The sequence below is a fragment of the Paramacrobiotus metropolitanus genome, unplaced genomic scaffold, assembly GCF_019649055.1.
Source record: "Paramacrobiotus metropolitanus isolate TYO unplaced genomic scaffold, Prichtersi_v1.0 Parri_scaffold0000109, whole genome shotgun sequence".
In the NCBI taxonomy this organism is placed as follows: domain Eukaryota; kingdom Metazoa; phylum Tardigrada; class Eutardigrada; order Parachela; family Macrobiotidae; genus Paramacrobiotus; species Paramacrobiotus metropolitanus.
In genome coordinates, this window is record NW_026570329.1 from 381,094 (window position 1) to 407,951 (window position 26,858).

At 43.2% G+C, this 26,858-nt stretch overlaps 5 protein-coding genes and 1 long non-coding RNA gene across 8 annotated transcripts; 5 read left to right on the plus strand and 1 right to left on the minus strand.

Annotated features, from left to right (window-relative positions):
- Positions 1-406: 406 nt before the first annotated feature.
- LOC129597830 (uncharacterized) lies at positions 407-3,718 on the plus strand. The gene is made up of 3 exons (XM_055495518.1): positions 407-575; positions 1,074-1,699; positions 2,175-3,718. The coding sequence occupies exons 1-3, from the start codon at positions 476-478 to the stop codon at positions 3,414-3,416; spliced, it is 1,968 nt and encodes a 655-aa protein (XP_055351493.1). The 5' UTR covers positions 407-475; the 3' UTR covers positions 3,417-3,718.
- A 3,467-nt stretch (positions 3,719-7,185) lies between these two features.
- On the plus strand, positions 7,186-8,419 carry LOC129597848 (uncharacterized). The gene is made up of 3 exons (XR_008691620.1): positions 7,186-7,297; positions 8,116-8,237; positions 8,305-8,419. It is a non-coding gene; the product is annotated as an uncharacterized LOC129597848 (long non-coding RNA).
- On the minus strand, positions 7,430-9,572 carry LOC129597836 (uncharacterized). Its single transcript, XM_055495524.1, has 5 exons — positions 9,452-9,572; positions 8,984-9,063; positions 8,569-8,694; positions 7,882-8,414; positions 7,430-7,800 (listed from the first exon to the last, which is right to left on the minus strand). The coding sequence occupies exons 1-5, from the start codon at positions 9,508-9,510 to the stop codon at positions 7,447-7,449; spliced, it is 1,152 nt and encodes a 383-aa protein (XP_055351499.1). The 5' UTR covers positions 9,511-9,572; the 3' UTR covers positions 7,430-7,446.
- Positions 9,573-9,918: 346 nt separating this feature from the next.
- Positions 9,919-12,725, plus strand: LOC129597812 (uncharacterized). Its single transcript, XM_055495489.1, has 3 exons — positions 9,919-10,056; positions 10,556-11,181; positions 11,379-12,725. The coding sequence occupies exons 1-3, from the start codon at positions 9,957-9,959 to the stop codon at positions 12,660-12,662; spliced, it is 2,010 nt and encodes a 669-aa protein (XP_055351464.1). The 5' UTR covers positions 9,919-9,956; the 3' UTR covers positions 12,663-12,725.
- Positions 12,726-13,226: 501 nt separating this feature from the next.
- LOC129597813 (spermine oxidase-like) lies at positions 13,227-17,348 on the plus strand (the record flags this gene model as incomplete). Its single annotated transcript, XM_055495490.1, has 7 exons — positions 13,227-13,293; positions 15,301-15,504; positions 15,580-15,743; positions 15,801-16,000; positions 16,066-16,546; positions 16,634-16,830; positions 16,906-17,348. Coding segments are annotated over 7 exons (1,578 nt in total), but the record flags the coding sequence as incomplete, so codon positions are not given.
- Positions 17,349-19,933: 2,585 nt separating this feature from the next.
- LOC129597797 (uncharacterized) lies at positions 19,934-22,711 on the plus strand. Of its 3 annotated transcripts, none has more exons than XM_055495476.1 (8): positions 19,934-20,135; positions 20,525-20,636; positions 20,720-20,833; positions 21,078-21,197; positions 21,493-21,514; positions 21,624-21,718; positions 21,935-22,147; positions 22,325-22,711. In XM_055495476.1, exons 2-8 carry the CDS (start codon positions 20,556-20,558, stop codon positions 22,496-22,498), a joined length of 819 nt encoding a protein of 272 aa, XP_055351451.1. In that variant the 5' UTR covers positions 19,934-20,135; positions 20,525-20,555; the 3' UTR covers positions 22,499-22,711. The 3 variants fall into 3 exon arrangements, with proteins under 3 accessions (XP_055351451.1, XP_055351453.1, XP_055351452.1); XM_055495478.1 differs by having other exon boundaries at positions 20,555-20,636; XM_055495477.1 differs by having other exon boundaries at positions 19,934-20,130.
- The last annotated feature ends 4,147 nt before the right edge of the window (positions 22,712-26,858 follow it).

The following is a 26,858-nucleotide window of genomic DNA, read 5'->3' on the forward strand; positions in this document are numbered from 1 at the left end:
TGCTTCCGGATCACACATAAGAACGCTTTTAAGCAGCCGCGTGTGCGATTTATTTAAGTAGAAGCCAATCAGCCTGATGGTCGTTGGCCTGCAACCGTTGGTTATAAGTGAAAATCAGGTAATTCTAATTTCTGTTATGCATTGTGAGATGAACAGCAAGCAGGTTACATATTGTCCTTCCATAAAATATATCTCCCCTACAGTGACATAACACGCGGATGAGCATTCTGAATTGATAAGGCAGATAACTTTACCGAATCGCACTATCGCTTGACACAGTTATGGAATGGACTTGCAATTTTGCGGATATGGCTTACGCAGCGCCCAGAAATCCCCACAAAGTAGCACTGATAGCTGGAAAGTATAAAATTTCGGCGACAGAACCCAAATGTAGCAGCCTGTTCCTATTCATTGTAAAATAAAAATATTACTTTAATTTTTGCTCCAAAAAGTACCCAAATCGTCTGTTTTAGTCATGCAATTTTCAATATGGACTACCGTTTGTCTAGCGAGTTTGATCTTAACATCTTCAGCTCTGAGTCACAGCAATCGTCGGGTGCGACAGGCTCATACCGGTAAGCTTGCCGTTACATATAAGTAATGAAATTCCCGCGCATATGCATTATGCAGCACTCTTTATCACTGGGTACGCAGTGCATTTATTAGGGTATGTCCGTTTTAAGTTACCGTTTTACCATATACAAATCGGGAAAGCTATAAATTTTGGCAAAAGAAAATTTGTGTTGTAAACTTTATACGTAACTTTAGATACTCGTCCTCGTAATACGTATGAAGCGATTTATTTATTGATTATAGCAAAGGTAAACAATTACTACCAATCTGCAAATATAATAATTCATAATACTGATTATTGCAAAGTTTATAACATGGTGCCCCATTTTATAATTATTATTTTCCTTAATATACAGATAGATGTGTACGGATGAATAAAAACAGGCAAAGTCGAAAACACCAACAATTAAAAGATTTTTATCGGACCGAAATTTTTTATTGGCATTAATTATAAACGCAAGTGATTTCTGTAGAAACTGAACCCACTGTTGTTCTTGTAGGAACCGAACTATTGGCAGCTGGCGCTTCCTTAAACCAAAGCGCCCAGTTATGGGAATCGCGCATCTTACCCGAAGCATATCTCGGTCCAGCCCCGGTGTCCATCGCCTTAATGGGACAACTCCTGGTAATATGCTCCAAAACCGATATCTCTCTTGCTGAGCGTCCACCCGTCGGCGGATACCGTTTTATCCGCTATCCATCATCACTACGCGCTTCCCTGGTACAGCTGGCCAACGATGCCTGGGACGCGTTCCACGATGCGTTCCGCACCATGAGCTTCCTGCAATCAGAGATGCAGCAGCTACCCGTCCATCTGCGTACCGTGGTGCGGGTACTCAAGACCGCTCCGCTGTCCATCATGTCCAATATGACCGGTATTTCGCTGAAATTAATTCGGTCCAGCGGAGAGCAAGCGGCACTGCGAGCCCGGGGTACCGCCGACAAATTTGGTATGATCATGAATCTAACTGGTGAGATCTCGGAAGCGGTACAGGCCCGACGAGGCGATTATGAAGAGAAGCTGTGGAATACCGAGGTGGAATTAGTTCAGAATCAAGTGATGAAAAACGCAACTGACCGGCAGATTCAAGAACTCGAGAAGAAACAGCGCGAAATAGACGAGGAGGTATGCAAATAAAAATAATGTCTGTTAATAGGACCGAGTATTAAACGACCGTATTATACAATTTGTGGCACTCTTCCGTTTCCGTCGTTAAGAGAAAACCCATACACCAGCTTACCGACAGAACCAATTCTTTTAAAGTGTTTACTGATAAAACCCGTTTTCACACCAAGTTGTTGAAAGACTTTCCCGTGCTTGTGTTTACTCGACAAGAACAAAAGAATCCCAACGGCAGTCCTTTAAGCAATATACAGTCCTTCCTGTATGTAGTTTGTTTCAGAAACGGATATTGTTATAGACCACAAAGTCAGCCACAGCTCGTTATGCCCGGCTTTTTGGCAGACATAAAACCGATTAAAATTTAAAAAAATGTTTAGTTTATACTGTTTTGGGTAGTGTGCTGCCTTCCGGTTTTGCGAGCACGATAAAAAATAATGGACATTACCGAATATACATTTAAACGCTGTATTGTTTGCAGGTGCGCCAAGCCGATGCGGCTTACGCACAAGCCATCAAAGACCTGCCAACGGGATGGAAAGCACTTGGATTGACTTTGGGTCACGCTCTAACCAGTGTAATAGAAAATGTAGGCTCCGTATTGGGCCTCGCGAATATTTTTAATGGAAAACCAGATCGACCACAAAAGCCAACCGTCGCAGACAGCGGTCCCCGTCTCCCTACGATCGATTACAAAGAAGCCTCGCAGGTCTTGGACGTAATGTCTTCCATCGGGGATTTTATCCACACACCGGCTGCCTCCACCGTGGAAACCGCGGACGAATTTTCTCGCAAAGCGAAAAAGCGTTTGGAGGCGTTATCGCGCAATATCATATCGCCGCAAAGTCAGCGCATACGCAGCCTAATCGAACAAGCCAAAGGAGTTGTGGACCGCATAAATGAGGGCACAGCTTCGGGTGACGCTGTTATGAAGAATGAAGCTGCTGAACTGAACTCCGCTGCTCGAAATCTCTACGCCGAAGCCGTTGGACAACAGCAGGGAGCGTTTGATACCGGTACTGGAGCACAACCAACCGGGGACATGAGTGGACCTTTTGCCAACGAGAAACTCAAGGTATACCTGGCGATGGATAAAGCCAACAGGTTAGCCAAAACCCAGATGGAGATCTTCAACAGCCGACTAAGCGAGTACCGATCGTACTACGAGATCATCGGACGCCTGGCGACTCTCGATATGAAAACAATTCGTTTTGACGAAATCATCAAGATGTTGAAAGAAGCCACACAGGTGATGAGCCAGCTGCGCTATCACTGGTCGTCATTGGTGGATTTCTTTGCTCTGATGACCCAGCAGGTCGATAAAGCGGTGCGACACTCCATTATGCCTTTAGCCGACGTAGTAGAGCTGGCGGGTGCCGTGGACGATGCCGGTCGGGGTTACATTGCAGAGCTGGTAGTGGATGACGCGAATGGGATACTGTCACAAGCGTACTTCTTGCGGCTCATGGCCGGAATGTATTTGGATGTTCACAACCGACACATCAATATGCAGCTGGCTGGGCTGTCCTCACTGGCCGCAACAGCACCGGATCACCAGAATGCCACGATGCAGGCGCTGCTACAGCAGGCTATGTCGGCGGAGACGGATATAAAGACGCGGCTACAGCAGCAAGTGACACAACAACAGGCTCGTATAAGCGATATGGTTGCAGAAGCGCAGAGAGAGTTAGGGCAAATTGGAACAAGTACAATCACGGCCTAATTGGCATCATTTATTGGATGATCCAATAATATTTCTTTTTCTCTACAGTTCTGTGAACTTTTGTGTTGAATATTTGTAGACTGTTTTGTAAGGTCAAGGTCAGTGGCAGTCGAAGGCACTTACATGAGTTATTGTTTTAATGTCTACAACTTATAAAATTATTTAACGTGAAGTAGTGGTGCACTTGTTGTTACTCTGTAGGTTGTTGTCTACTAATGCATGGGTCATAACTTTGTTTTCTTTATATGGTTGTTAAACGATGTTGTCAGTTCGCGCCCCAGTTATTTGCTTAAAAATCAAATGTACGCCATAATGGCTTATATCCCTAATCTTAACTTTAATAGCAATGCCTCTTTCAATAACTAACGAACGCTAGCCTCGGTTCTACAAGTGCCTGATAATTGTTACATGTTCTTGACACAGTTCTTTTCCGCTAACAAGAAGTACTTCGAGTGCTAGCAAAAATACACCCACTTAGTTTGTGCACTCCGTTTTTGCGGTAGAAGTGCACAGACGTACGCGGTAGCTCGTGCAAGCAAGTATGGACAAGTTTTTTAGCAGTTCCAGGAAATGCTAATCACCGATTCTCTACCGTCCAATTTCACAGTTTCTCTCACCGCGTTAAAAGCACAGACCACATTAGCCAGCCACGACTCATCAACGTCACTCACACAGACCAATCAAATAAAGTTTTAATTATTTGAATTTAACTACAGTTGCTATAAGAAAGTTTTTTTAATTTCAACCTTGTACAAGCAAATGCCATTTACAATTAAATCTCAAATACCGAATAGCTAGAACAAATAAAACAGCTCTTCTAGCTCTTTTGAGCAACCAACGGCCAACAGTTGCTATAATATATTCACGGTTTAGCCACAGTTGCTATAATATATACACGATGCCATCTGCCTTGAGGCAGTGCAGCGCACAGCATTGCCATTTGTACGTCATTAATCAAGATAAGAATTTTTGGGCACATTTAGACGTTTTGCTTCGATCAGCTTCCTGACCAACCAATAACACTCATCCTGTGGTACAGACGAAGGAGGTGGCGAAGCAGCACGGCTGATTTGGCCAGAAACAAGTCGGCGGAGGAGGAGGACCCAGGTAAAAGATGAACATGTACTTGCACACCTGCTCCACAATCTGCGCACTAGGTAATCCGATAGCACCGACATAACCTACCACATAGTACGTGACGCAGGTGCCGGGTCCATCTAGCCACACCAGGGGTTGGGAGGTCGTGGTGGTGTCGGTGGTGTCCGTCGTTGTAACTGTCGTCGTCGTCGTGGTGAAATCATCTGGGGTCGGTGTATCTGGCGTCGTGGTATCGTCAGGAGGTGCTGTATGGGTCGGAGTCGGTGTGTATGTTGGAGTCGGAGTGTGTGTTGTGGATGGAGCAGGTGTGGGCGCTGGTGCGGGAGTTGTTAGTGCGGGGGCTCCTGGTGGCGGCAAAGGGGGTGCCGTGCCCGGTTGTGCGGTTTGAGGCGGTGTAACACTTCCCGGGAGCACGGTTCCGCGGGCATCAACTTAACGATGTTGACTGCCGACTGCAAACAGCACCGTGACGATTGTTGAAATAATCATTCTTATGGTTCTGAAAAGGTCATCAATTCATATAACAACTACAGCAAAAATAAAACAGTGAAATGGTGAAAATCCTATACGAGCTTGAGCCAGATGCCAACAAGTTTCCCTTTATACAGTATATAGAAATAAGTTTTTGTTCTGTTATTGGAACACTTTTATCGTAATAACCGTGCAATAAAAAGTGTGATAATCGTTTAGCACAGTGTGATAACTGATACCTACTGTGGTATCATTCTTCTCACTTTGTGTACAAAGCGAGCGTCAGATTAATGCGGTATAAACAACCGCACACACACGGTTCCCATGGCTTAGTGTGTGTTTGTCTGGTTAAGTGTTTATTTTTAACTGCAATCCAGGTGCGCAGTAACTGGAGATTTTCATGAAACATTATCGAACCGCCTAGTCTATGAACAAGTTACGGTCTTGTTGTTGTTTGCTTGCCAAGTCGGGTTTACTTGGTGTCGCGGGGAGCACACTTTTGTAATCCCGGAATAGCGCAACCCAAATGGCGGGAAAACGTTTTGATGAAGGTATCGTAAAACAAGTCATAAACGAGTTATGTCTTGGCATAATAAGATAGCGCCTACAAGATGCCCAGTGCCCACACTCCACAAGGCGACAGCTCTACTACGACCGACGATCAAGGATAGTCCACTGCACTGCGTTACGCTTTTACAGTACTGTAAAACGACTCATAACGCCGTTGCTACAAGCGGGTCGTTTTATGGACAAACTTGCATGCACATCAGTCGCGGCCAATTAACCCGTACTGCTTTTGACCTGGAGCTGTACGACCGTGTTCTGTGCCAGTTAATTATTGCACGGAATTTCACCTACTGCTGAATGCGGGAACGCAGCAAAGATTCTCTAGATTGCAAGATTGCAGCGGGAATGAAAAAATGTTAGATTTTCCGTTACTGAGGTGGCTCAATGAAATGCATCACAATGTCTTATGACTGAAAGAGTTTTCCCCGGGGTGCGATAAGACGACTGCGGCTCTGTTGCTCTGCGAACGATAGTAGTTTGACGATTCAACCCGGATCGAGCAATAAAACGAGACCATTTGCCAAACTGGCTTTAATTAATTTCTAACCAGCGATTTCTTGCGGCAGTTTTCTGACAAAGGCAGAAATTGGCAGGCCTGCTTGTGTTTTTGCGGCGGTAAGCCGTTTTTCACCAGCACAAATTTCCGCAGACATCCGTTTCAGTATTTCATAAAAAATATAATATTTTCATAAAAATAGCAGTCGAAAAGCATACTTCGCCCAGTGCTGGTACGAATTGTTTTGCCGTTAAAAAGGTATGCCGGCTACTGTAGCGTAGGGAATTTTGCAGACCAAAGTTCCGATGATGTGCTGCATGGTCATTGACCACGTGCTTCGTTGGACTGGCAATGGGAGTGGCCATCGGCGCCTTTGCCCTGTCCACAGGCAAAGGTTTTCTTCGAGCTATGTTCAGTAAGGTCCGTTTTGGTGCAGTACCTGAAGGTTTGCTGTAACTGCTTTACATATCTGTATTTACAAAAACAACAAACCTGTGCTGACAGAAGAAAATAAAATAATTTCGAATTTGAACAATGACACTGGCACATCTGCAAAAGCTTTAATTGCATTAACAACATAGTGAGCAACTGAGGTGTAATAGACAGTCTACGGCAGTTTTCGTTAGGGATATCCGGATGCTGCTTTTAAAAGGTGTAATACACAGTTTACGGCAGTTTTCGTTAGGGATATCCGGATGCTGCTTTTGAAAGTAGTTGCGAATCGATCATACCGTTGATTCCGTGCTCTGTCATACTGTATGCCACAGTGGTACGCAACTAGCAACAACATTAATAATTATCTACACTCTATTGTGAATATTGTGAATTTTATTTTACGTTAATTCGATGCTAAACACAAAACTTGGTGGTTCTGATATTCTAGGTGGCAATGGTAGTGCAACAGAGGCATCAATGAGCTCGCGAAACGGAATTTTACCACTGGCTCAGGAAACGATAGAACAGCCGGCATCTTAGAAGGTCAAGTCATACAGTTTTGACTTTTGCTCAGCATTATACATTTCACCAACTATATACACAAAGAAAATTCCTAGATGCATTTAAATCTGCGCATATCTGCACAACGTCATGCTATTTGAATTTTCTAGCGAATGACTCTAACTACTTTACGGCAAGGACAAAAGGTTTGCGAGGAACAAACCGAAATGCGAGACCTACATTTCGAGACCTACGTTTCGTCTACACCCGGTAGAAATTAATATCCTTTCTACGCTGCAGTACTACGACGCATGTATGTACAATACATTGAATACATATAAGTATGTATATATTGTAACCGGACCATAGCAGCTTTTGATTTTTCTGTTAAAACTTAAAAGTAATATTTTTAAATGAAATGAGACTGAATGCGGAAGATGACGAATACAGGTAAAATTTCGTTTACGAAACAACATGATTGAGGAAGAACAAAGGATACTTCGTCAGAATACTTTTCAGTAGGGGCATATTTTGCCTCATACGGCCTAAAGCCGCGGAGATTTCCTCGTTAACTGCATGACTGCCGGGTAGTGTGCTTAGTTTGCCAGATATTTGTTCCAGAGGGACGATAACGAGTTCGACGGAAATCAGTTTGTCGATGACGTTTTGCAGACTGCTTGAGTGATCAAAGAGACTGGAAATATGCCCATAAAAGAGTGTGATACTGGTTGACAGTTCAGATTCTTGTTGCAGTTGGCGTCGCATCGAAGAAAGGTGATGCTCTAATTCTTGCTTTTGCGCGCTGATTGCACTCACCTGCAAATGTTTACAAGCAGATTCCCATTAAGGATATTGAGGGCCTCAGATAATTACTAATTACGGAATACAGCATCTTACCAGCCTTTGCAGCGCGCGCCACTCCGCATTCAGTTCGCTCAGCACTTTATCAAAGTCGTCCACGCGATCTTCGAGGTCACGTTGTCGGGCTCGCGCCGCATCCCACTTTCTCTTCTGGGTGTAGATATCATGCACGATAAAACACGGTGCATTAATCACTTTTTTGAAGAACCTTTTAATTTTGCCGATGAACCGCTTTCTTCTGTTAATTATGCAGTTGCGTTTCCTCTGCAGGTCCCGTTGCGCTTCCTCGGCTTCCTGCTGCGCCTGTGCAGTTTCCGCTCTGGCGCGGCGAAGTTGGTAGTTGGCTTTATTCAGCTGGACGTGCTTTCCTTCCAATGCGGCAGTGTGACGCTGTAATTTATGCTGCTTCTGATCCAGCTCGGTGCTAATGGTGGTGAATTCCATGGTTTTCCGTTGCAGTTCATCCTTCATCTTGGTTTTCTCCGCTTCGGCTGCGGTGCTTAAATTGAAGATTTTGGCATGGAAGGCTTCTGTGTTCCGAATAAATGTCTTAAGCTCGTCGGTTAATTCTAAATGGAGATCGAAAACAATAAAGTCGGTGACCTTTTTAAAGGTAATCAACTTTGATCAGTAAGCTAGGGCAACGGTCACCAATCAGATGAGGATGCGTTGAAACAACCCTGTATTTGGATACAAATGCGTTGAAACCCGTAGAAGCCGTACCAGTGTAATATTGTCCTGTGGGCACCGGTGCGATGATCAGCGGTTGAAGTATCGCATCGGCAAAGTAAACCAAAGCTTCTTTGTATGAATACAAAACACCGTTTTTGTACGTTTCCCCATCACTACCTAAAAATTCCAAGAATGCAAACTCACAATTCAGTAATATTAGTACGTTTCATTGGGCAAATGTTGACATGGAAATTCCTTGTCAATAAGGACGCGAGTGTCCAGATTAAATAACTGCTGTACTTCATGAAATCTGTTTTACGAACTTAATGTGGCTACAAAAAGAAGGTTTTAAAATCACGAGTATTTTATACCCTTTAGCCTAATAGGATTTGGTAATGCACAGAACATGGAAAGCGAATGCGCCGCGTTAGTACAGTATTCTGTATAGTACGTAGACCATACTAACCTCGTACGGAGGAGAGGGACGCGAGGATGAGTACGTATAAATGCACTTTCATGATGCCAGTTGCCGAAAAGAAAATTAAGCTGGAAAAAAACCCCTGGAATTTTAATGGAAAATGCATACGTTGGTTCTAAACTGTAACAGCGCAGGAATATTGTTGTACCTATTGTCATAGACACAGTACTGTGATTTTAGATTTATAAGCCATGCCTTCATTTCCGCTGACAAAACACTGTCGTACCAAATCTATGAAACATTGCGACCAATAGACGGCAACGAGCGCAATCAGTTTAGCGCTGACGCACCGGGTGCCATGGCGGGAGACCACCCACTCTCCCTTTCCGAAATACTAAATGACGGACATGCAGCCGCCTGTGATACTTATTCATAGAACAGCTTATTTCTTATTAGTCTACTCTAACGGCCATAAGTGTAAGTGTTAATTACAAATTAAAACTATACATCACTTACGTTTGGCGTCTTAAGATACTACCATCTGTACCATCCGTCCGTAGACAACCCGCCTTCATTGCCGTGCTACGAAGACGACCATTAGATATCAAAAAAACCTTCTGGATGATTGTGCATTTGTGCGGTCGATAGACGATGCATTAAAATGTCTTTTACTGATAAATGTGATGATATAGCTGTAAAAAGCTAAGAGCTGCATATTTTCTTCTCTGAATTTTGAGTACTAGTATAAGGAATGCCTGTACTGCATATTTCGCTAAAAGTTCAACTGCCGTATGTCACGCCCGACGTGGTCATTGCCAGTAGTAAAACCACTTGAACTTAGCCGGATATGTTGTACGCAGATGTTGTAGTGCCCAGACATCTCCACAAAACAGTAGCTTACTAAGCTATGGCGTATAAGATTTACGGTGTCAGATCTAAACGTCATAGTCTGTCTTTTTAATCACAAAAGCGTGATAGTTACAGCTTCGCCCAAAGAAGTGTCCCGGTTGTCAGCCTAATCATGCAGTTTTTGGTTTGCCCCGCCGTATGTCTTGCCAGTTTGATTTTTGCGTTTTCAGCTAGCGGTTACGTCATTCGACACGTGCGACAAGCTGAAAAAGGTACGCTACTTGTAAAAAATTAAGTATCTCCACATTCCCGCGTACTTTTGCGGCACTCTTTGTCACTGGGTAACGAAATACGAGGGCGAGGGTAACGAAATACGAGACCACGCCTCTTTTGAACAAGGCATATCCAATTTTATCCGTATTCGTTTCGCGTGGCGAGTCGATCCGCGTTGCAGTCGAGCCTGTTTGCTCTTTTCATTAGGTTTGCCACTTTAGTTAAGCATACAAATAGAACACATCAATTCTCGTTTACGGAGGACGAACTGATAATGAAGGCAGCTAATGCACTTGTACTGTTGTACATAATGGTCAACTAGTCAGATCAAAATCATCAAATACAAGTATCTAAAATTACTGAACATCAGAATGTATGTAAATTGTAATACTATTAAAAAGTTTGGTCGAGCGGCAGTTTGTGAGCGTTATAAAAACGAAACATGATAACAGTCAGAAGACAATTTTGCAGGAAACGAACATACTGTATTTTTGATAGGAAGCGAACTACTAGTGTCAGAAGTCTCATTTAATCAGAGCGCCCAACTATGGGAATCGCGCATCCTTCCCGAAGCTTATCTCGGTCCAGCGCCGGTTTCCATCGCCTTGATGGGACAACTCCTGGTCATTTGTTCCAAAACCGATGTCTCCCTGGCTGAGCGGCCGCCCGTCGGGGGATACCGCTTTATCCGCTACCCATCGTCGCTACGCGCCTCGTTGGTGCAGCTGGCCACCGAAGCGTGGGATACCTTCCATGATGCATTTCGAACCATGAGTTTCCTGCAGTCTGAGATGCAACAGGTGCCCATACACCTGCGTACCATAGTGCGGATACTGAAGTCCGCTCCGATATCCATTATGTCGAATATGACCAGCATTTCGCTGAAATTAATTCGATCCACTGGAGAAAAAGCGGCGTTACGAGCCCAGGGTACCGCTGATAAGTTTGGCTTGATCATGAATCTGACCGGCGAGATTGCGGAAGCCGTGCAGGCTTGCCGGGGGGATTATGACAAACAGTTGTGGAATGCCGAGGTGGAGTCAATGCAGAATGAAATCATGAAAAACGCCACCGACCGGCAGATTCAAGAGCTCGAAAAGAAACAGCGCGAAATAGACGAGGAGGTATAGAAGTGTTGTCGTTTAGCAAGAGCGATCCTTCAGTGATAATGCGAGTGTGCGGCTGTCGCACCCTCGTAGGTTTCACTTGGTTTTTTTTTGTCTAGCGGATGTTGGTTACTACGCCCTGTGTTTGATCACGCGGCCTGATCAGAATCACGAAAAAGACAAGGTGCAGAAATGAATCGTCTTCTTATTTGCAGGTGCGCCAAGCTGATGCCGATTACGCAAAAGCCATTAAAGATCTGCCAACGGGCTGGAAAGCACTAGGGCTACTATTGGGTAACGCTCTGGTCAGAACCATAGAAACCGTAATCCCCATAGTGGCCGGCGGTACTAAGGGAATTACGGGGATTATCTCGTCTTTTCTGGCCGGCAAACAGCCACCAGGGGATCCGACAGCAACGGCATCTGGTGCAGCCAACGGTCTTCGTCTCCAAACGATCGATTACAAAGAGGCCTCGCAAGTCCTGGACATTGTGTCCTCCATAGGCAATTTCATCGAAAAACCGGCTTCGTCGGCCGTTGAAGCGGTCGACGAGTTTTCGAGAAAAATCAAAACGGTTTTAGAGGCGTTATCGCGCAGTATTGCGTCGGTACAGGGTCAGCGCATTCGTGATCTCATAGAGAAGGCCAAAGGAATTGTGGACCGGCTAAATAACGGCACAATTTCGGAAGGCGTTGCCATCAAGAAGGACATTGCCGAGTTGAATATGGCCGCATTGCATCTATACGCCGAAGCCGAAGGGCAACAGCAAGGAGCGGTTAGCACACATTCCAGAACGCAATCACTGACGAACCAGAAAGGACCATTTGCCAACGAGAAACTCAAGGTATTTTTAGCGATGGAAAAAGCCAACAAATTAGCCAAAACCCAGATGGAGATCTTTAATAGTCGACTGAACGAGTATCGAGCATACTACGACATCATCGGACGCCTGGCGACTCTCGACATACGGACAGTCCGTTTTGACGAAATCATCAAGATGCTGAAAGAAGCCGCCAATGTGATGAGTCAGTTACGCTACCACTGGGCGTCACTCGTGCAGTTCTTCGACCGAATGACACAACAAGTGGATAAGGCGGTTCAGCATTCCATCATGCCATTGGCGGATGCGGTAGCGCTGGCAGGTGCCACGGGCATGGATGCTGCCGGTCGGAATTATATTTCAGCGTTGGTAGTGGACGACGCCAATGGGATCTTGTCCCAGGCGTACTTTTTGCGGCTAATGGCCGGAATGTATTTGGATGTCCACAGCCGGCACATTAATACGCAGCTGGCTGGGCTCTCATCGTTGGCCACAGTGGCACCGGAACACCAGAATGCCACAATGCAGGCGCTGTTACAGCAGGCTGTGTCGGCAGAGACGGATATAAAATCGCGGTTAATGCAGCAAGTGACACAACAACAGGCTCGTATAAGTGATGTTGTTGCAGAAGCGCAAAGAGAGTTACGTCAAACTGGAGCAACTACAATCGGCGCCTAGTTGACTTTTATTGGAATATTTAATAGTTTCCCTTTTCTCTACAGTTAAATACTTTTTTCAAGGTTTTATGAATAAGATAATTTAAGGTCAAGGTCATCTGCAGTTCACTTCAGCAGCTTTAAAGTTTTCTGTGTTTATATTGCGAAAAGGTGCTCCTAGTTCCCCTCACGGTCATAGTTATTTCCATGAGATCAAGGGTACTTCATTATGTCCGATATCTTTTGATGCAGTTTTGATTGCAGTCTCTTGCTATGATTAACGAACGTTGGTCTCAGATCTGCAAGTGTCTGAAAATTGTTACCTACTCTTGACACAATTCTATCCGTGAAAAAGAAGTACATCGAGTGTTGACTAAAATTGTACCCACTTATTTGTGCATGAGTTTTTGTGGTAGAAGTGCACAGAAAAACGCGGTAGCTCGTGTCTGTACAACATTCTTTTATTAGGACGGAGAACAGCCTTGTAAGTCGTAAGCACAACCGTGAAGAGCAAAGTAGTTCTAATAAATATAAGTAGGCAATAATTGTATCGTAATTTGCTTAGTGCCTTGCTTCGTACGAATAATTTCTCTTTTATGTATTGCAACAAGGTAGCCTTCATGCTGCGCCGACTACGGACAATAAACAGCAAGGTATTTATTTTAAAAAAGTAAATTTTGAATTTATTATGCCTCCTTGTTTCTACTAGCTCATGTTCTTAATAATTGGTTATTATGCTGCCTATGATTAATTACTTATGTGGCTATACTAGTCTAGTTTTAGCCTGCACAGCTACCTCAAGTCTTGGCCTGCACAGCTACCGAATCAAGTCTTGGCCTGCACAGCTACCGAACGGCCAATAAATCTAGAACTTTTCTGTACCCCTTTTCTCGCTATTTTCCCACTGCTTTTTCCTTGCCAAAGTATGAGTTTTTTTACTTGAACGCGGCGCTCTTAATTAGAAATATCCAGCTTGATGATATCGTATTTTACCAGGCGCAGCCGATTTGACCGTTTTTGATTGAAACACGCATAGAAATGTTTTTTAGCTATATTTATATGTGTTTTGAGTGAGGAAAACCCAAAACAACTCTAGAAAAAAAATTTTGACCGTTTTTGATTGAAACACGCATAGAAATTTTTTATGCTTATATATATGTTTTTGAGTGAGGAAACCCAAAAACAACTAGAAAAAAAAATTTGAAATTGCAAAACAAGCAATAAGCATGCTCTGGCAGTGCACTCCAAGCAAGTCTGTCCATGTTTATGTAGCATCCAGTAGCTGTCGTCGAGGAGTGGTGTAGACTGCACCAGCTTTAATTTCTTTTAACTTTTTAATGTTCTTTGGTTTCTTAGGTTTCTAAACTTCTTAGGTTTCTTAGGTTTCTAGGTTTCCTTAGGTTTCAGGCTCTTAGGTTTCTTAGGTTTCTTAGGTTTAGGCTCTTAGGGTTTCAGGTTTCTAGGTTTCTTAGGCTCTTAGGCTCTTAGGTTTCAGGCTCTTAGGCTCTTAGGCTCTTAGGTTCTGTGGCTTCTGCCTCAGGCTCCTTAGGCTCTTAGGTTTCTTAGGCCTCAGGCTCTCAGGCTCTGTGGCCTCTTAGGCTCTCAGGCTCTTAGGCTCTCAGGTTCTAGGCTCTTAGGCTCTTAGGCTCTTAGGCTCTTAGGTTCTTGTGGCTCTTAGGTTCTGTATTCTCAGGCTCTAGGTTCTCCGGTTCTTTAGGCTCTAGGTTCTTAGGCTCTTAGGTTTCAGGTATCAGGCTCTCGGCTCTTAGGTTTCCTCCATTTCTAGGTCTCTGTGAGTTGTTGTGAAAGTTGTGTTTTTTCAGTTTTATGTTTTGGCTGTTTGCTGCATAATAACACATGAGTGCGCAGTATTTGCAGGAGTTGCGCCGGTTTTCTGTTTTGTCTGTAACCTGAAGGTTTGGATTTCAGTCGACCAACTTGATTCAGAAGAAGAGTTCCATATAAAACACTTAAAAGTAGGTCAGCAGGTCGCGCCCGGTATAATTATAGTATATCTAGAGCCAGAGCTTGCCCATCGGGTAATGAGATTCATTATGGAAGCATATCTTCTGCATCTTCCTTTTTCCTGCAATTTTATAGGCTGTTGATATACGACGCCGCTGTTGGAATAACGGTCGACCGTTGATATGGCCCACCATAAAGCAGAAGCATCTGGCTGGTTTTCCATACTTTGACGTTAACAACATCCGGTAAGCCAAGACCTGAGACGGCATCATCCGTATTACACGCAGCATCGTTTTCACTTTGCGTTTTGCACACGACGCGGTGCCTCCATCCATGCTGCCGTGTGCGCCTACATCGAGGAGGTTTCATTCCATCAAAGACTGTGCAATTCTGCCATCGCCATCGGCATTCGGAGGGCGGAGTTGTCCAATCAGCTTTTGCTACTTTATCTCTTTTTTTTAGGCCCCTTGTGATGTGAATGTGCAGGTTTGCATGCCCTTTGCGGCGCCAAATGTTGCCTTGTTGTCAATTACGTAGCACTTTGTTTGGTTATTTTCGTGAAATTGTGAACTACATGTATTGACGATCTTGAATTGTACCAACCACAGGACAATAAAGGCTGAGACACAAATTAGTGTAGCCACGTAAATAATTAACCATAGGCAGTATAATAACTAGAATCACATTTCTTGTAGGAGCCTCCTGTTTCGCCACGAGTGAACCCGACCCACTCCCGGACCCCAGTACATCCAGTGTCAATGTAGTCGTTATTGGCGCCGGTTCAGCAGGACTCAGCGCGGCACAAGACCTAATCACAGCCGGATTCAGCGTCACCCTACTGGAGGCGTCCAATCGCTACGGCGGACGGCTGTGGAGTGTTCCTAGCCAAACCGGACAAGGTGCATTTTTCTTTTCAAGGTCAAGGCGCTTTTGTTTTCCAAGATCATCATACATTTGACGGTGTGCCCTTTTAGGATGGATCGAAATGGGAGGCCAGTGGGTGCATGGCAATAATCAACCTTTGTATAATCTTGCCCAGGCAAATGGCTTACTGGCGACGGACAATGAGCGGCAGATATTCGCTCGCGTCAGTGATACTGACAACATGTTTACACTACTCAATGCCGATGGTACTGCGGTAAGTTCAAAAACTGTTTATCATTGTTGAAGACTGCAGTCAAATTTTTTCGGAAAGGTGAGCGATTCGCCGTCGCGTATTCGTATTTATGGAGCCATTGACGATACAGTCTGGGAAGATTCGCAATTCAACTCGCTACTCGCTCAGAAGGACTTATCTTTCGGACAACATCTGATGAACTCCTACCAGACTGTATTAAAAACAGTTTCCGCCGATAAGCGTTCAGCGGCGGAACAAGTTTTCGATGCTTATGTCAGGTTAGCAACGGCGCAGATAAACTTATTAATTTACTGGGGAAGGCATAATAACCTGGTCACGATAGAGAACAAAAAGAGGACTACGGAGCCGCCAACTTCTTCGACATTAGCGTCCAATCAGCGACCAACATCACCATCGAAGGTCCAGACTCCACTGACCTAAACGTGCCTTACACTAACGTGTTGAACCTGTGGGCGCCCGACGCCGTTACCAAAGTGCAGTTTAATTCACTGGTCCAACAAATCCGTTTTGACCCTTCCGCAACCAAACCGATGACAGTTGTTCTGTCGTCGGGCGCACAAATTAGCGCGGATCACGTAATTCTGACAGCGTCCCTAGGACACCTGAAAGCGCATCTCGACGATATGTTCAGTCGGCCGCTGTCAGATCGTAAACGCTTGGCGATCCAAAGTGCCGGTTTTGGGACTTTGGGAAAGTTGCATCTGGTGTATGATACGCCGTGGTGGGAAGATAAAACGTTGGATTATTGGACGTATTTGTATAACACCGGCAATGATCTCAGTATCGACCCAAATAAAACTTACGTAAGCTGGCTGAATTAATACCTGTTAAATTAGTTGTAGAGTTAATAGCAAAATAATTTAGCTGTTCTATTTGATTTTCTTCGGCAGCTGGGTGCACCGTGGACAAGAGCCATTGCTTCGTTTTTGGTGGCCCCCACAACCAAAAAAACTTTGGTAATATTAACGGGTGGACCGCAGGCTGTTCAAATGGAGCAGCTCTCCGATTCGGACATTTCAAGCACGATTACTGCACTTTTCCAGCAAAGCCTTGGGCAAAACGTGCCAGCACCCACAACCATTATAAGGTAACTCATGCAAACTTTTTGTTTGCAATGAAATTTCAAATTTGAGCGTAGTGATTGCTGATGTTAAATCTACAGGGCGAAGTGGTCGCAGAATGATCTTTTCCGGGGAACGTACAGCCACATATCCCTAGCAATGGTTAAGAGAGGACTGACCATTGATGATCTGGCGAGCAGTGAATATTTGTATCAGCGGAACGTTAATGGTGAAACGGTGCAGCTTCCCGGATTAATGTTTGCCGGAGAAGCGACACACCCGGAGTACTGGTCAACGGTACACGGTGCGTTGCTGTCCGGGCAGCGGGAGGCGCAAACGCTGAAAGACATTTACACAAGTGCATAACATCCCAGTGGGACATTTCTGCCTTGAGTAGCTCTTCCTGGTTTTATTCTTTTTATGACCCAGCCTTTAGGTGATAATAGTACGGTATCCAGTTAGAGTGTAGAAGAAACCTTTTGATATTTGTTTTGTCATCTGTTAACGCGCTGGAATATTTGTAGTATTAAACTGGAAACACCTGCGGAATTCTGCAAACAATTTTGCGGTAGGGGCTGTCACAGTTCACCGAAAACCGCTAGTTTTACAGCCATTGTGCATTTTTCTGCGAAATCTAAGTTTTGTATGCCACAGTCCATGGCTCACCGGTAAACCCGCAAAGCATGTACGGGAATCAGTTGAAGAAACAGTCAGTTTACATTGCGTTTATCGGCTTATTATAACAGCGGGGCGGAACCTAAAGCGCCAGCAGGATGAATACAGTGTACAGCTGGATACAATCTGCTCGGAAATAGTGCAAACTGCAAAGCAAAGCAGTTCATGCACTCCGATTAATTTGCAATAAAATACTTTAAATTAAATACAAATCATACAACTTATACAACAAGCTGCGACTGTACAAATAACCTGCGTTATTTTACTCTTTAACGGGCGTGACGCTTAAAATTAACACTCGGTTATGGAAGTGGCGATACAGCACGGCTTGTCAGCCCACAAGGAAGCCGGCGGCGGAGGAGGTCCAAGATACGTGATGAAAACGTAGTTGCACACGTACTCCACAATCTGTGCAGTGGTGAATCCCACAGCATTAACATAGCCTTCTACATAAAAAGTGACACACTTGTTGGTCGGTGTTTCCCACGTTACTGATTCGGGGGTGGTTGTATCGGTGACCTCGGTCGTCGTATCTGTCGTCGTTGTGCTCGTAGAATCGTCGGCGGTTGAGCTGTGCGTCGGAGTCGGTGTATGCGTCGGAGTCGGTGTTGGTGTAGTAATCGGAGCGGGCGTTGGTGCCGGTGCCGGTGTCACTGGTGGGGGCGCTCCTGGTGGCGGCAAAGTGGGTGCAGTACCAGGTTGTGGGGTAGCGGGTGGTGACATGGTCCCTGGCGCAGCGGTTCCGCGGGCATCCACATAATTTCGTTGACCACCGACGGCGATCAACACTGCAATAAGCACTAAAATAAACCATCTTGCCATTGCGAAAACAAGAACAATCACTTCCACCAAACAAGGTTGCGGTACGCGCAACAATATCCAAATGGCTCTAACACACGAAGTTTAAAAGAGTTCAATCCGGCAGGGATAAAGTTTTCGCGATGTCTGAACTAATGGTTACCATTCTACCTTATATATTAACGAATTCCGGAGTTTCCGCACTTTTACCATAACAGTCGCGCAGTAAAAACGTCTGCGACAGCCCTATAACGCCACGTTTTCCCGTCGCTACGCAAAACCGTCGCCACATTTATGCGTTGTAAACAACTCCATAACACGATAAAATTAATACTAGGTTTAATAGCGCTTTGCATTCGTGTTTACCTTCTAGTGTGATCCGGGGGTGCAATAATTCCAGTAATTATATTTTATACAAACGTCATGGGGTATCAGTTATCACATTTCACGAATTCCGTAGAATATTATTGTTGAACTCCACGATCCATAAAAAATGCACGATGTTGTTATTGTTTGCTATTCGGGTGTGCTCGGCTTTCCTAATTCTTTCGGAGCGCAGCAAACATAACGTGGAAAACATTCGGATGAGATCATTAAAAACCATAATACCAATTATACCATAAAGCCGTAACCGTCATTCATATCATGCGCTCAACGACGTGCTCGTTGTTGAACACAGAGATAAAAAACGTTTGGCAGCTTAGTACAGCAACGTTTTTGGTGCTACTCAGTTAACGGTAAAAGCACTACCATGCAGATAGTATATATAAACGGAAATTATGCGAAAATCTAGTCTCCTCGCCCAAAATTATTCGAACCGAAACAGATAAGAAAACTTTGCTCTGATTAGACCCATAGGTTTATTCTATTGTCAAGTATCGAATAACAGTTGAACATCATTGTGCTGAGACAGCACGATGATGTACGATCGCTATTCGCTGCTCGATAAATTCCACGATTTCCTGACTTGCAGAAAAAGATTTCCATAAGCGCGTAAGTTTTGTCAATCGCTGGCATTACGGGAAGCTCACACTTGCCACACAGCACCGCTATAATTAATTCCTTAGTAACTGCCCTCATTTCTCATGAGCAGCCCGTGGCAAAGAACCGCATTAAACACCTTACAAAAGTAACGCACGTGAACCTTATTCCTCTCGGCCTGGCACTCTAACAGGAAGAAGTCTGCTGAACAGCAGCAGTGTTAAGTGATGACATTAGAATTCTGGTTACAAATATAAATGGATATTCTGGCAAAACGAACAGGCCGGGCACCGTGGTTAGCCGGGATTCTGATTTTCATCGATTTGCAGTTGATCCCGCCAATGAGGTGACCGAATAACAAACATGCGATAATCTAGAGTACGGCACACTAGTTACTCGCATCCCAGATGATAGGACACTAAGAACAATCGTGTAGTAATTGCAGTCACGCATTTAGGCATAAATGCCTGCGGTGCTGCGCGAGTACCTACTGGAGAAGCCCGTGTCAATCAATATGAGTTCCGTACTGTGAAAGGAATTCTTACCGGCGCCTAGCAGATTAGCTGTGCAGTTTACTGCTGTGTAATGTGTATTTGCTATACTTCCGCAATATTGTGCTTTCTGATGTACAGATTCCCGTACAGTTGCCGGCATCTTTCTTACCATGGTGCTTATATTTAGCTTGCGTGTAGCTGGATCTACGCGCACCGCTGGAAAAGAGTAGCGCCGGTGTGAATCAGCAGCCGCAATATCCGCAGCGTGCATTTTATTTTGCTGCCACTATTCTTTCCACTAACCATGGATTAGTTCAAATTTTCCTGGCAGAACATAAGCTGTTGTTTTGCTGATAGAGAGACCGTCCACATTTGGATGTAAGGTAAGTAATAATTTAAGTTTGCGTACCAGAACTTCGTGCAATGGATTATTAGGTTAATTTTATATCTTTCAACTCCTCTGTTGTAATTAGACAAAATTAATTTTAAATTGCCTAAAATTAAAATTCGGGGAGCGAAATGGTTTTGCTTTATCACATCTACTACAAATATTTTTGATGTAAGCATTAGCGTTTTAAAAACTGATTATAGCTCATTTAGCAGCGAAGGAACTAAACTACATTCAGAGGTAGATTAGAGCCGACGATCTCGTACGCTGATTGTTATCGCAGAGTTAAACGGATTTCTACCCGGTTAATCAGAACGGAAACATCCAAATTTGCGCTTTTATAAGAGCCTCCAAATGTGTTTATTCGCTGTTGTTTGCTTATAGAAGAATTTTCTTCACTTGAATTCTTTCAAGGATGGCTGGCGACTCGCATCTGATGCTCCCTGAATGCCCTGCTCCACCGTTGCCGTCGCCTACCGAGGATCCCGACAGCTCGGTACGACAAGTAAAGCATAACATTAGCATTTCGCTTTTTCATACGTGTACCCATCCATATTTTAAAATTTGAGAAAATTGCAGTGGTGGATGTATGTACGGTTTTACCTGCCGACATTCTTGTGCGGCGTCGCAGTTGGTTATCTGGTTGGCAGAGCAAGACGATTTACTATTCACTGGCACGTCAATTTTTTCCAGGTGAGATCGCCAGACCGTTGCTAACTACAGTTCGTAACTATTTTGGTCTAGTGCTGTAGATAAGAACGCTGAAGTGTAAGCGTAATGCCTCGTGGGAAAATCGGTTTCTGTACTCACATGAAGTCCATACGCTGGGTATTTTTTTAAAAATAGCAACCGAAAAGCTTACTTCGCCCAGTACTGGTACGAAGCGTTTTGCAGTTAAAACGTTATGCCGGCTACCGTAGCTTATGGAATTTTGCAGACCAAAGTTCTGATGATGTGCTGCATGGCCACGTGCTTCGTTGGACTAGGAATGGGAGTGGCCATCGGCGCCTTTGCCCTGTCAATGGGTAAAGGTTTCCTTCGAGCTATGTTCAACAAGGTCAGTTTTGGTGCCTGAAGGTTTAAACGACAATAAGTACTGTATTTAACTAAACAACAAGCCTTCGTTGGCAGAAAATAAATACAGTGATTCCGAATTTGGACAATGACACTGGCACATCTACACAGCTTTAATTACGTATATTAACTAGAGTAGATAGTGAGCAATTGAGTTGTATAAACACTCTGATTTTCATTAAGAATATCCAGTTGCTGTTTTTGAAGGGTTGTTATGCATCGATCATACCGATACTCTTGTACTCTGCCATATTACATTATTGTCTGTGTGTTTTTAGAGGTCCGGCACCAGCCAGAGTGGTAGGCGACAAGCAGCAACATTAATGATTATCTACACTCTACATTTTGTGAATTCTGTATTACGTTAAACTTATGCTAAACACAGAACTTGGCAGTTATGATATTTTAGATGGCAGTGGTAGTGCAACAGAGGCATCAATGAGCTCGCGAAACGGAATTTTACCGCTGACTCAGGAAACGACAGAACAGCCGGCGTCTGAAAAGGTCAAGTCAGACAGTATTGCACATGCTCAATGGGCTTATTTTCAGCATTTTACATTTCACCACCTGTAAACACGAAAAACATTTTTAGATGCATTTAAATCTGTGCATATCTGCATAAAGTGATTCAACAGTTGCACTTCATCGCTTTCAGTTTGCAACATCGCTACTATACTGCAAAGATTTTTAGAGGAACGCAAAAATGTGATGTGTCTATAGAGTCGTTGTCCAATTTGTCATGAGAAGCTGGACCTGCACGATGTGGAACACGCCCGTAGCGTGGAGATCGTTAAGGAGAACGGGCGTCTGGGCTTTGGGTTCACCGTCATTTCTGTACAAGATTCCGATGAGGCCCGGTTTGTGGTAACCTCCATACAGCGCCAGCAGCTCCCTCTACATAAAAACGACATTATTCTCGAAGTTAACAACAAGGTACAGTAACACTTGAAATAATTACAAGTTATGACGCAAAAGCGTTGCTATATTAGTATGTTTTCCGAGTAAATACTAAACGATATTGTGTAACCTTTAAAAATTACCTTTAATTTATTAATTATATTGTGTAACCTTTAAAATTGTTATTCGGTACAATTGTCTCTTTCGGTGCAGCTTGTCGCAGGATTAAGCAGAGAAGACGTGGTGGCGGAATTCAATGCAGCTGATTTGGTATTAATGACAGTGATGTATTCTCACAAATTGGCGGAGACCCGGGATTTGTCAGACGACTGGACCCTGACAGATTCGCATTCGAGCGATCAAGATTCGGAATGCTCTCTGGACTAGCCAGTGGTAAAATATTTCGTGCATGCACTACTTGGCGTAATTTCACTTGAGTTCAAGATAAATACTACAGTTTTGTATTTGATAAAATTAATGGAATATTTCGTGAACTTCTTGTTCTCTTAAACAATGTGTTTATTTAAATTGTGGAAAGTCAGCTTCATTGCAGAATACAGCTTTAAACGCAGTTGATGCTACCGGAGAATATTTGCCTCTTTTTTCGACAGTGTCACAGTGGTGTCATTTTTTAAGACACGAATTTGCCCATCAGCAGAATAAATGCAATTCGCTTTATTAAATTTTTTTATTTATTGCAGCAAAAAATTCAACGACAAATATTATTTTCAAGCAATAATATTTTTACAAGCAAGCAAAAATTTTTTTGTGAAGCCAACATTCTGTTATTTTATAGTGCAGCATATACAGTTTCCATGAAAAGAGTTATATCAATAGACATCAAAATAAGAAAAGTATCAGACGTTTAGGTGAACTTGTACACCTTTAGATTAATTCTAACGATTGTTTTATTGAGTGGCAAAGATCGTAAACAGGTGCCCTCACTGTCTCGCATAATATTATCTTAGCAACAACAGCTGGCAAATTAAAAAAACGCGGGTATGCATCGCTTCCAAGCAGAGCTTCAAAAAAAATACAACCTTTATTGCGATTTCTTCCCTATCCAGGCGTGCATGCCTGACCATTACTTACATCCAGGAAAATCCTATAGTCGCGCAAAGAACAGGACAGTACATTATTGCTCCCTCTTCAGGCGTGCATGCCTGACCATCCATGGAGAAATCCTATCCAGGAAAAAAGAACATAGTCGCGCAAAGAACAGGACAGTACATTATTTCTTATGCTCATAATCCAGTTACATAATATACATCTTTCTTTACTTACAGCGTTTAGTCTCCCGGCATTAAAACCCAAAACCTCCGATGCTTAATTAATGTTAGATTTAAGTTTGTTTGAAAAATTTTTTTTTCTAAAATTTTCTAAAAGAAATGGAGTAAAGGAAAGCATAGACGACTAAACTAAAAAACAAAAATGTCTTATTCTTTTGCGACTGTACATATCTTAATTCTTATATCACAATAAGGTAAATTGTAACGGAACACCATGTCACAACAACCATCATCGGAGACACGAGACTGAGGACAATAACAGCATCAATGACGATCGTGCTGAGATCGACCGGCAAGCAAGAACGACTAACGTGCATTAACAGTGAACAGGTTGTTCGGGCGTGGTACACTCCACTCTTTATTCGATTTATTTAGGAAAATAACATAAGAACAAGTTAGGAAATTACTTTTAAGTTATTCAATAGCTGCTTCGTTTGGCACGCTTTCGCAGTTTGCCGGATGGTAGTGGCAATTCTGGCGATGCCGGTCACGGCAGTACGGGCAACCATTCCCCTTGAGCCGATGGCTAGGTGATAGTAGTCGGTCTGCCATCCAGCACTGGTTAGCTGGTCTACCAGAGGAGCATAACGGCAGCGCTTCCTGGACTCCGCGTTGGCAAATCCTTGCACGGTTTCAAAGGGAATGGTTACCTCAGCTAAAATAATACGCTTCTCTCCGCGGTTAACACAGCATAGATCAGGGCACAGAGGTAGGAAGCACATCAAGAGGATAGTGTTATTGTGACTTTCGTAATTCTCAGAATTTAGGTCAGACAAAATTTCCCATTTATTTTTATCAGCCGCACCAGTCAAGAAACGAAAGATAGCTTGAACAATGCTATTATGGCGCCAGGTGTACCGATGGCTGTTCAGCGACACCGAACAACTGTTGAGGATGTGACAGAGATCCTTTATCTGCCCCACATAAATCACAGTTAGCTGAAACGATTTTTCCCCATTTAAGCAAATTGGTGAAAGACGGAGAGATATCGAGAGCCGATTCGATCATAAAAGTCACCACATTCTCGGACAAATCGTACAGCACTGATTTTCACGGTGCATCTACAACCTCGGCTTTAACAATTTCTTGCCACGCTCCCTGCTGTATCAAGCTTTCGATCCGATTTTCTCTCGACGCCGAAACATGTTGCTTTACTTTTCCATTAACAAGCTTTCTAATTGCTGACTTGTTTGCCCCCCCCCTCGCCTGCCGGTTTCGATAGAAGTTTGCACAATGTCTACAATAGCATCATTATTAGAACATGCCGACATTAAGTTATCACTCGCAATCTGTGCCACAACAGGATCATTAGAACACAGCGCGTCCGTTGCGAAGGCAGCGTGTGATTGCGCATACACTGATTTCAGAGACTTATAATTCATCCCACCCAGTACATACATGAAATCGCAGTTAGCAGATACATTAATATTTAACCATTTTTTTATGTATTTATTAACAAGCGCTTCCAGTGAGTTAACGACTGCTGGAGACAGGTCATGCATTGTTAACACAAATCTCATACAAGCAACAATGTATTCATCATAAATTTTAACTTTATACACGGCACGTAATTTCAGATTATCCACTCGTTGCAATAAAGATTCCAGACTCGTGTATACTAAGTTTCCACTGTTAACAGATTGATTTTATTATTAAAACGTGCACACCAAGAAATTTCATAGGATCACTCGATATATCCGGAATTTTTACGCCATTAATTTCGAACGCCGTTTCGCACGAAATGCCATTTGAAAGAGAAAAGCAACGACACTTGTCGGCATTTAAAGTCAAGCCAATAGAATTCATATGCCCATTCACATCACGGATTAATCGGCTCATGCTGGCTTTGTTATTGCAAATAAGCGTTAAATCGTCTGCAAAGCCATACCGACAATTTTTTTCCTGGAAGTGCATCAAGTGCTATTCCGCATTTTTTATTTTTTACTTTCTTCGAGATATTCAAGGATACAATTAAAATAATAAACAATGCACAACTCATGGTGTCACCTTGAAATAAACCTACGTTAAACGGTATAGGTTTAGAAAATTTATTACTATGTTGAATTTTTTACAGAAAGTCCGGTATAGTAATTATCAATATAAGATATTAAATATTGAGGAGATTATAGCGACGAAGTGCAGCCAGAAGCACTTCCTTCCTGATGACAGACCCATACGCATTAGCAACATCCAGCCAGGTTATGTGCATTGCCCGCCTTTTATCCCGTTGCTGCTCTATCAATTTCAGCAGCTTCATCGAATGTTCTCCACAACCGTTAGTCGCTTCTACAAACCCCTTCTGTACATCGGTATTAATTATATTATTTTTTAATGCAATACGACATTAGCCGTTTCGAAATCACAAATGAAATACTTTTCCAATACAGCTTGTCAAAGTAATTGGGCGATAATTACGCGGCATAGAGGCGTCGCCTTTTTATACAAAAGCACAGTTTACCACTTTCCGCGAAGAGCATGCGGTACCGGTTGACAATAGCCTATTGAACATGTTGGCTAAAAACATATGAACAGCCGGATACGGTTTAAGAAACGAATAATTAATGCCATCTAACCCGGATCCTGCAGAAGCATCCTTCTGTGATAAAATATTCTTAATATCGGAAGGCAGAATAGGCGAATTATCGAACGCAGTATTAAAAGAATTATTTTTCAGTTTATTGATCCACGAAAAATTAAGAGAGAAAGATTTTTAGGATCACAAATATTTTGAAAATGATTTTCAATATCAACCATTTTAAAGCATCAGGACTGGGAGAAACAGACGATTTTAATTTTGCATCTATAAAATTCCACTGCCGCTTAGTAAACCACGAATCGTTTTCAGCACGTTCTGCGTTCGAGCGAAGCTGTGAAATTTTTCAGAGAGAGTTTTCCTGATTGCTTTAAGATACTTTAATCGCTCCGCATACGACAACAAAAAACTCCTGTTCAAAATTTTCATCCTGCGTTTATTCCGTTTAAGTTTATTTATTTCGGTACAAACTCTCTCTCTCTTAACAACGCTGACGGCACTGCAAATTTAAAATTTTTACTGAAAAATTTACCCTGCGACTGCTGACACTGTAAAACAGATAATGCATATTCAGCTACACCCCATGAAGATAGTTCGAGACACTCGTGTGGAGCCCTTATACTAAGATCACAAGCTGAAGTAAGTTGACTGCAGAAATCACCAAGGAAAGAATGAAAACGTACCGGTGCGGACTGATGTAATCTATACCATTTAGGAGGGAGAATTTTCATGCGAGAAGTATTAGAAGAAATTATAGTATTCGAGTTAACATTAACAGTACCATACACCACGTTATGCACATACTGCTTCAGTCGTTCTTCTTGCCGGATTTGAGGATTCGACGTTGAGTTGGGATGATACATGATGGTCCGATGTTGTTGTTGGTGACAAAATAAAGGTTCCGTAGTTTGGTGATGGAATACGG

Bases quoted from the DNA above. Each gene is read 5' to 3' on its own strand.
- LOC129597797 (XM_055495476.1), top strand. From the start codon at position 20,556: ATGGCTGGCGACTCGCATCTGATGCTCCCTGAATGCCCTGCTCCACCG. The intron at 20,637-20,719 runs GTACGACAAGTA...AGAAAATTGCAG, and splicing joins CCGAGGATCCCGACAGCTCG to TGGTGGATGTATGTACGGTT. The intron at 21,198-21,492 runs GTCAGTTTTGGT...GTGTGTTTTTAG, and splicing joins TTCGAGCTATGTTCAACAAG to AGGTCCGGCACCAGCCAGAG.
- LOC129597812 (XM_055495489.1), top strand. From the start codon at position 9,957: ATGCAGTTTTTGGTTTGCCCCGCCGTATGTCTTGCCAGTTTGATTTTT. The intron at 10,057-10,555 runs GTACGCTACTTG...TATTTTTGATAG, and splicing joins CGTGCGACAAGCTGAAAAAG to GAAGCGAACTACTAGTGTCA. The intron at 11,182-11,378 runs GTATAGAAGTGT...TCTTATTTGCAG, and splicing joins AGCGCGAAATAGACGAGGAG to GTGCGCCAAGCTGATGCCGA.
- LOC129597836 (XM_055495524.1), bottom strand. From the start codon at position 9,510: ATGAAGGCGGGTTGTCTACGGACGGATGGTACAGATGGTAGTATCTTA. The intron at 9,064-9,451 runs GTAAGTGATGTA...GTTTTTTTCCAG, and splicing joins AGTATCTTAAGACGCCAAAC to CTTAATTTTCTTTTCGGCAA. The intron at 7,801-7,881 runs GTAAGATGCTGT...AAACATTTGCAG, and splicing joins GGCGCGCGCTGCAAAGGCTG to GTGAGTGCAATCAGCGCGCA.
- LOC129597830 (XM_055495518.1), top strand. From the start codon at position 476: ATGCAATTTTCAATATGGACTACCGTTTGTCTAGCGAGTTTGATCTTA. The intron at 576-1,073 runs GTAAGCTTGCCG...TTGTTCTTGTAG, and splicing joins GGTGCGACAGGCTCATACCG to GAACCGAACTATTGGCAGCT. The intron at 1,700-2,174 runs GTATGCAAATAA...TATTGTTTGCAG, and splicing joins AGCGCGAAATAGACGAGGAG to GTGCGCCAAGCCGATGCGGC.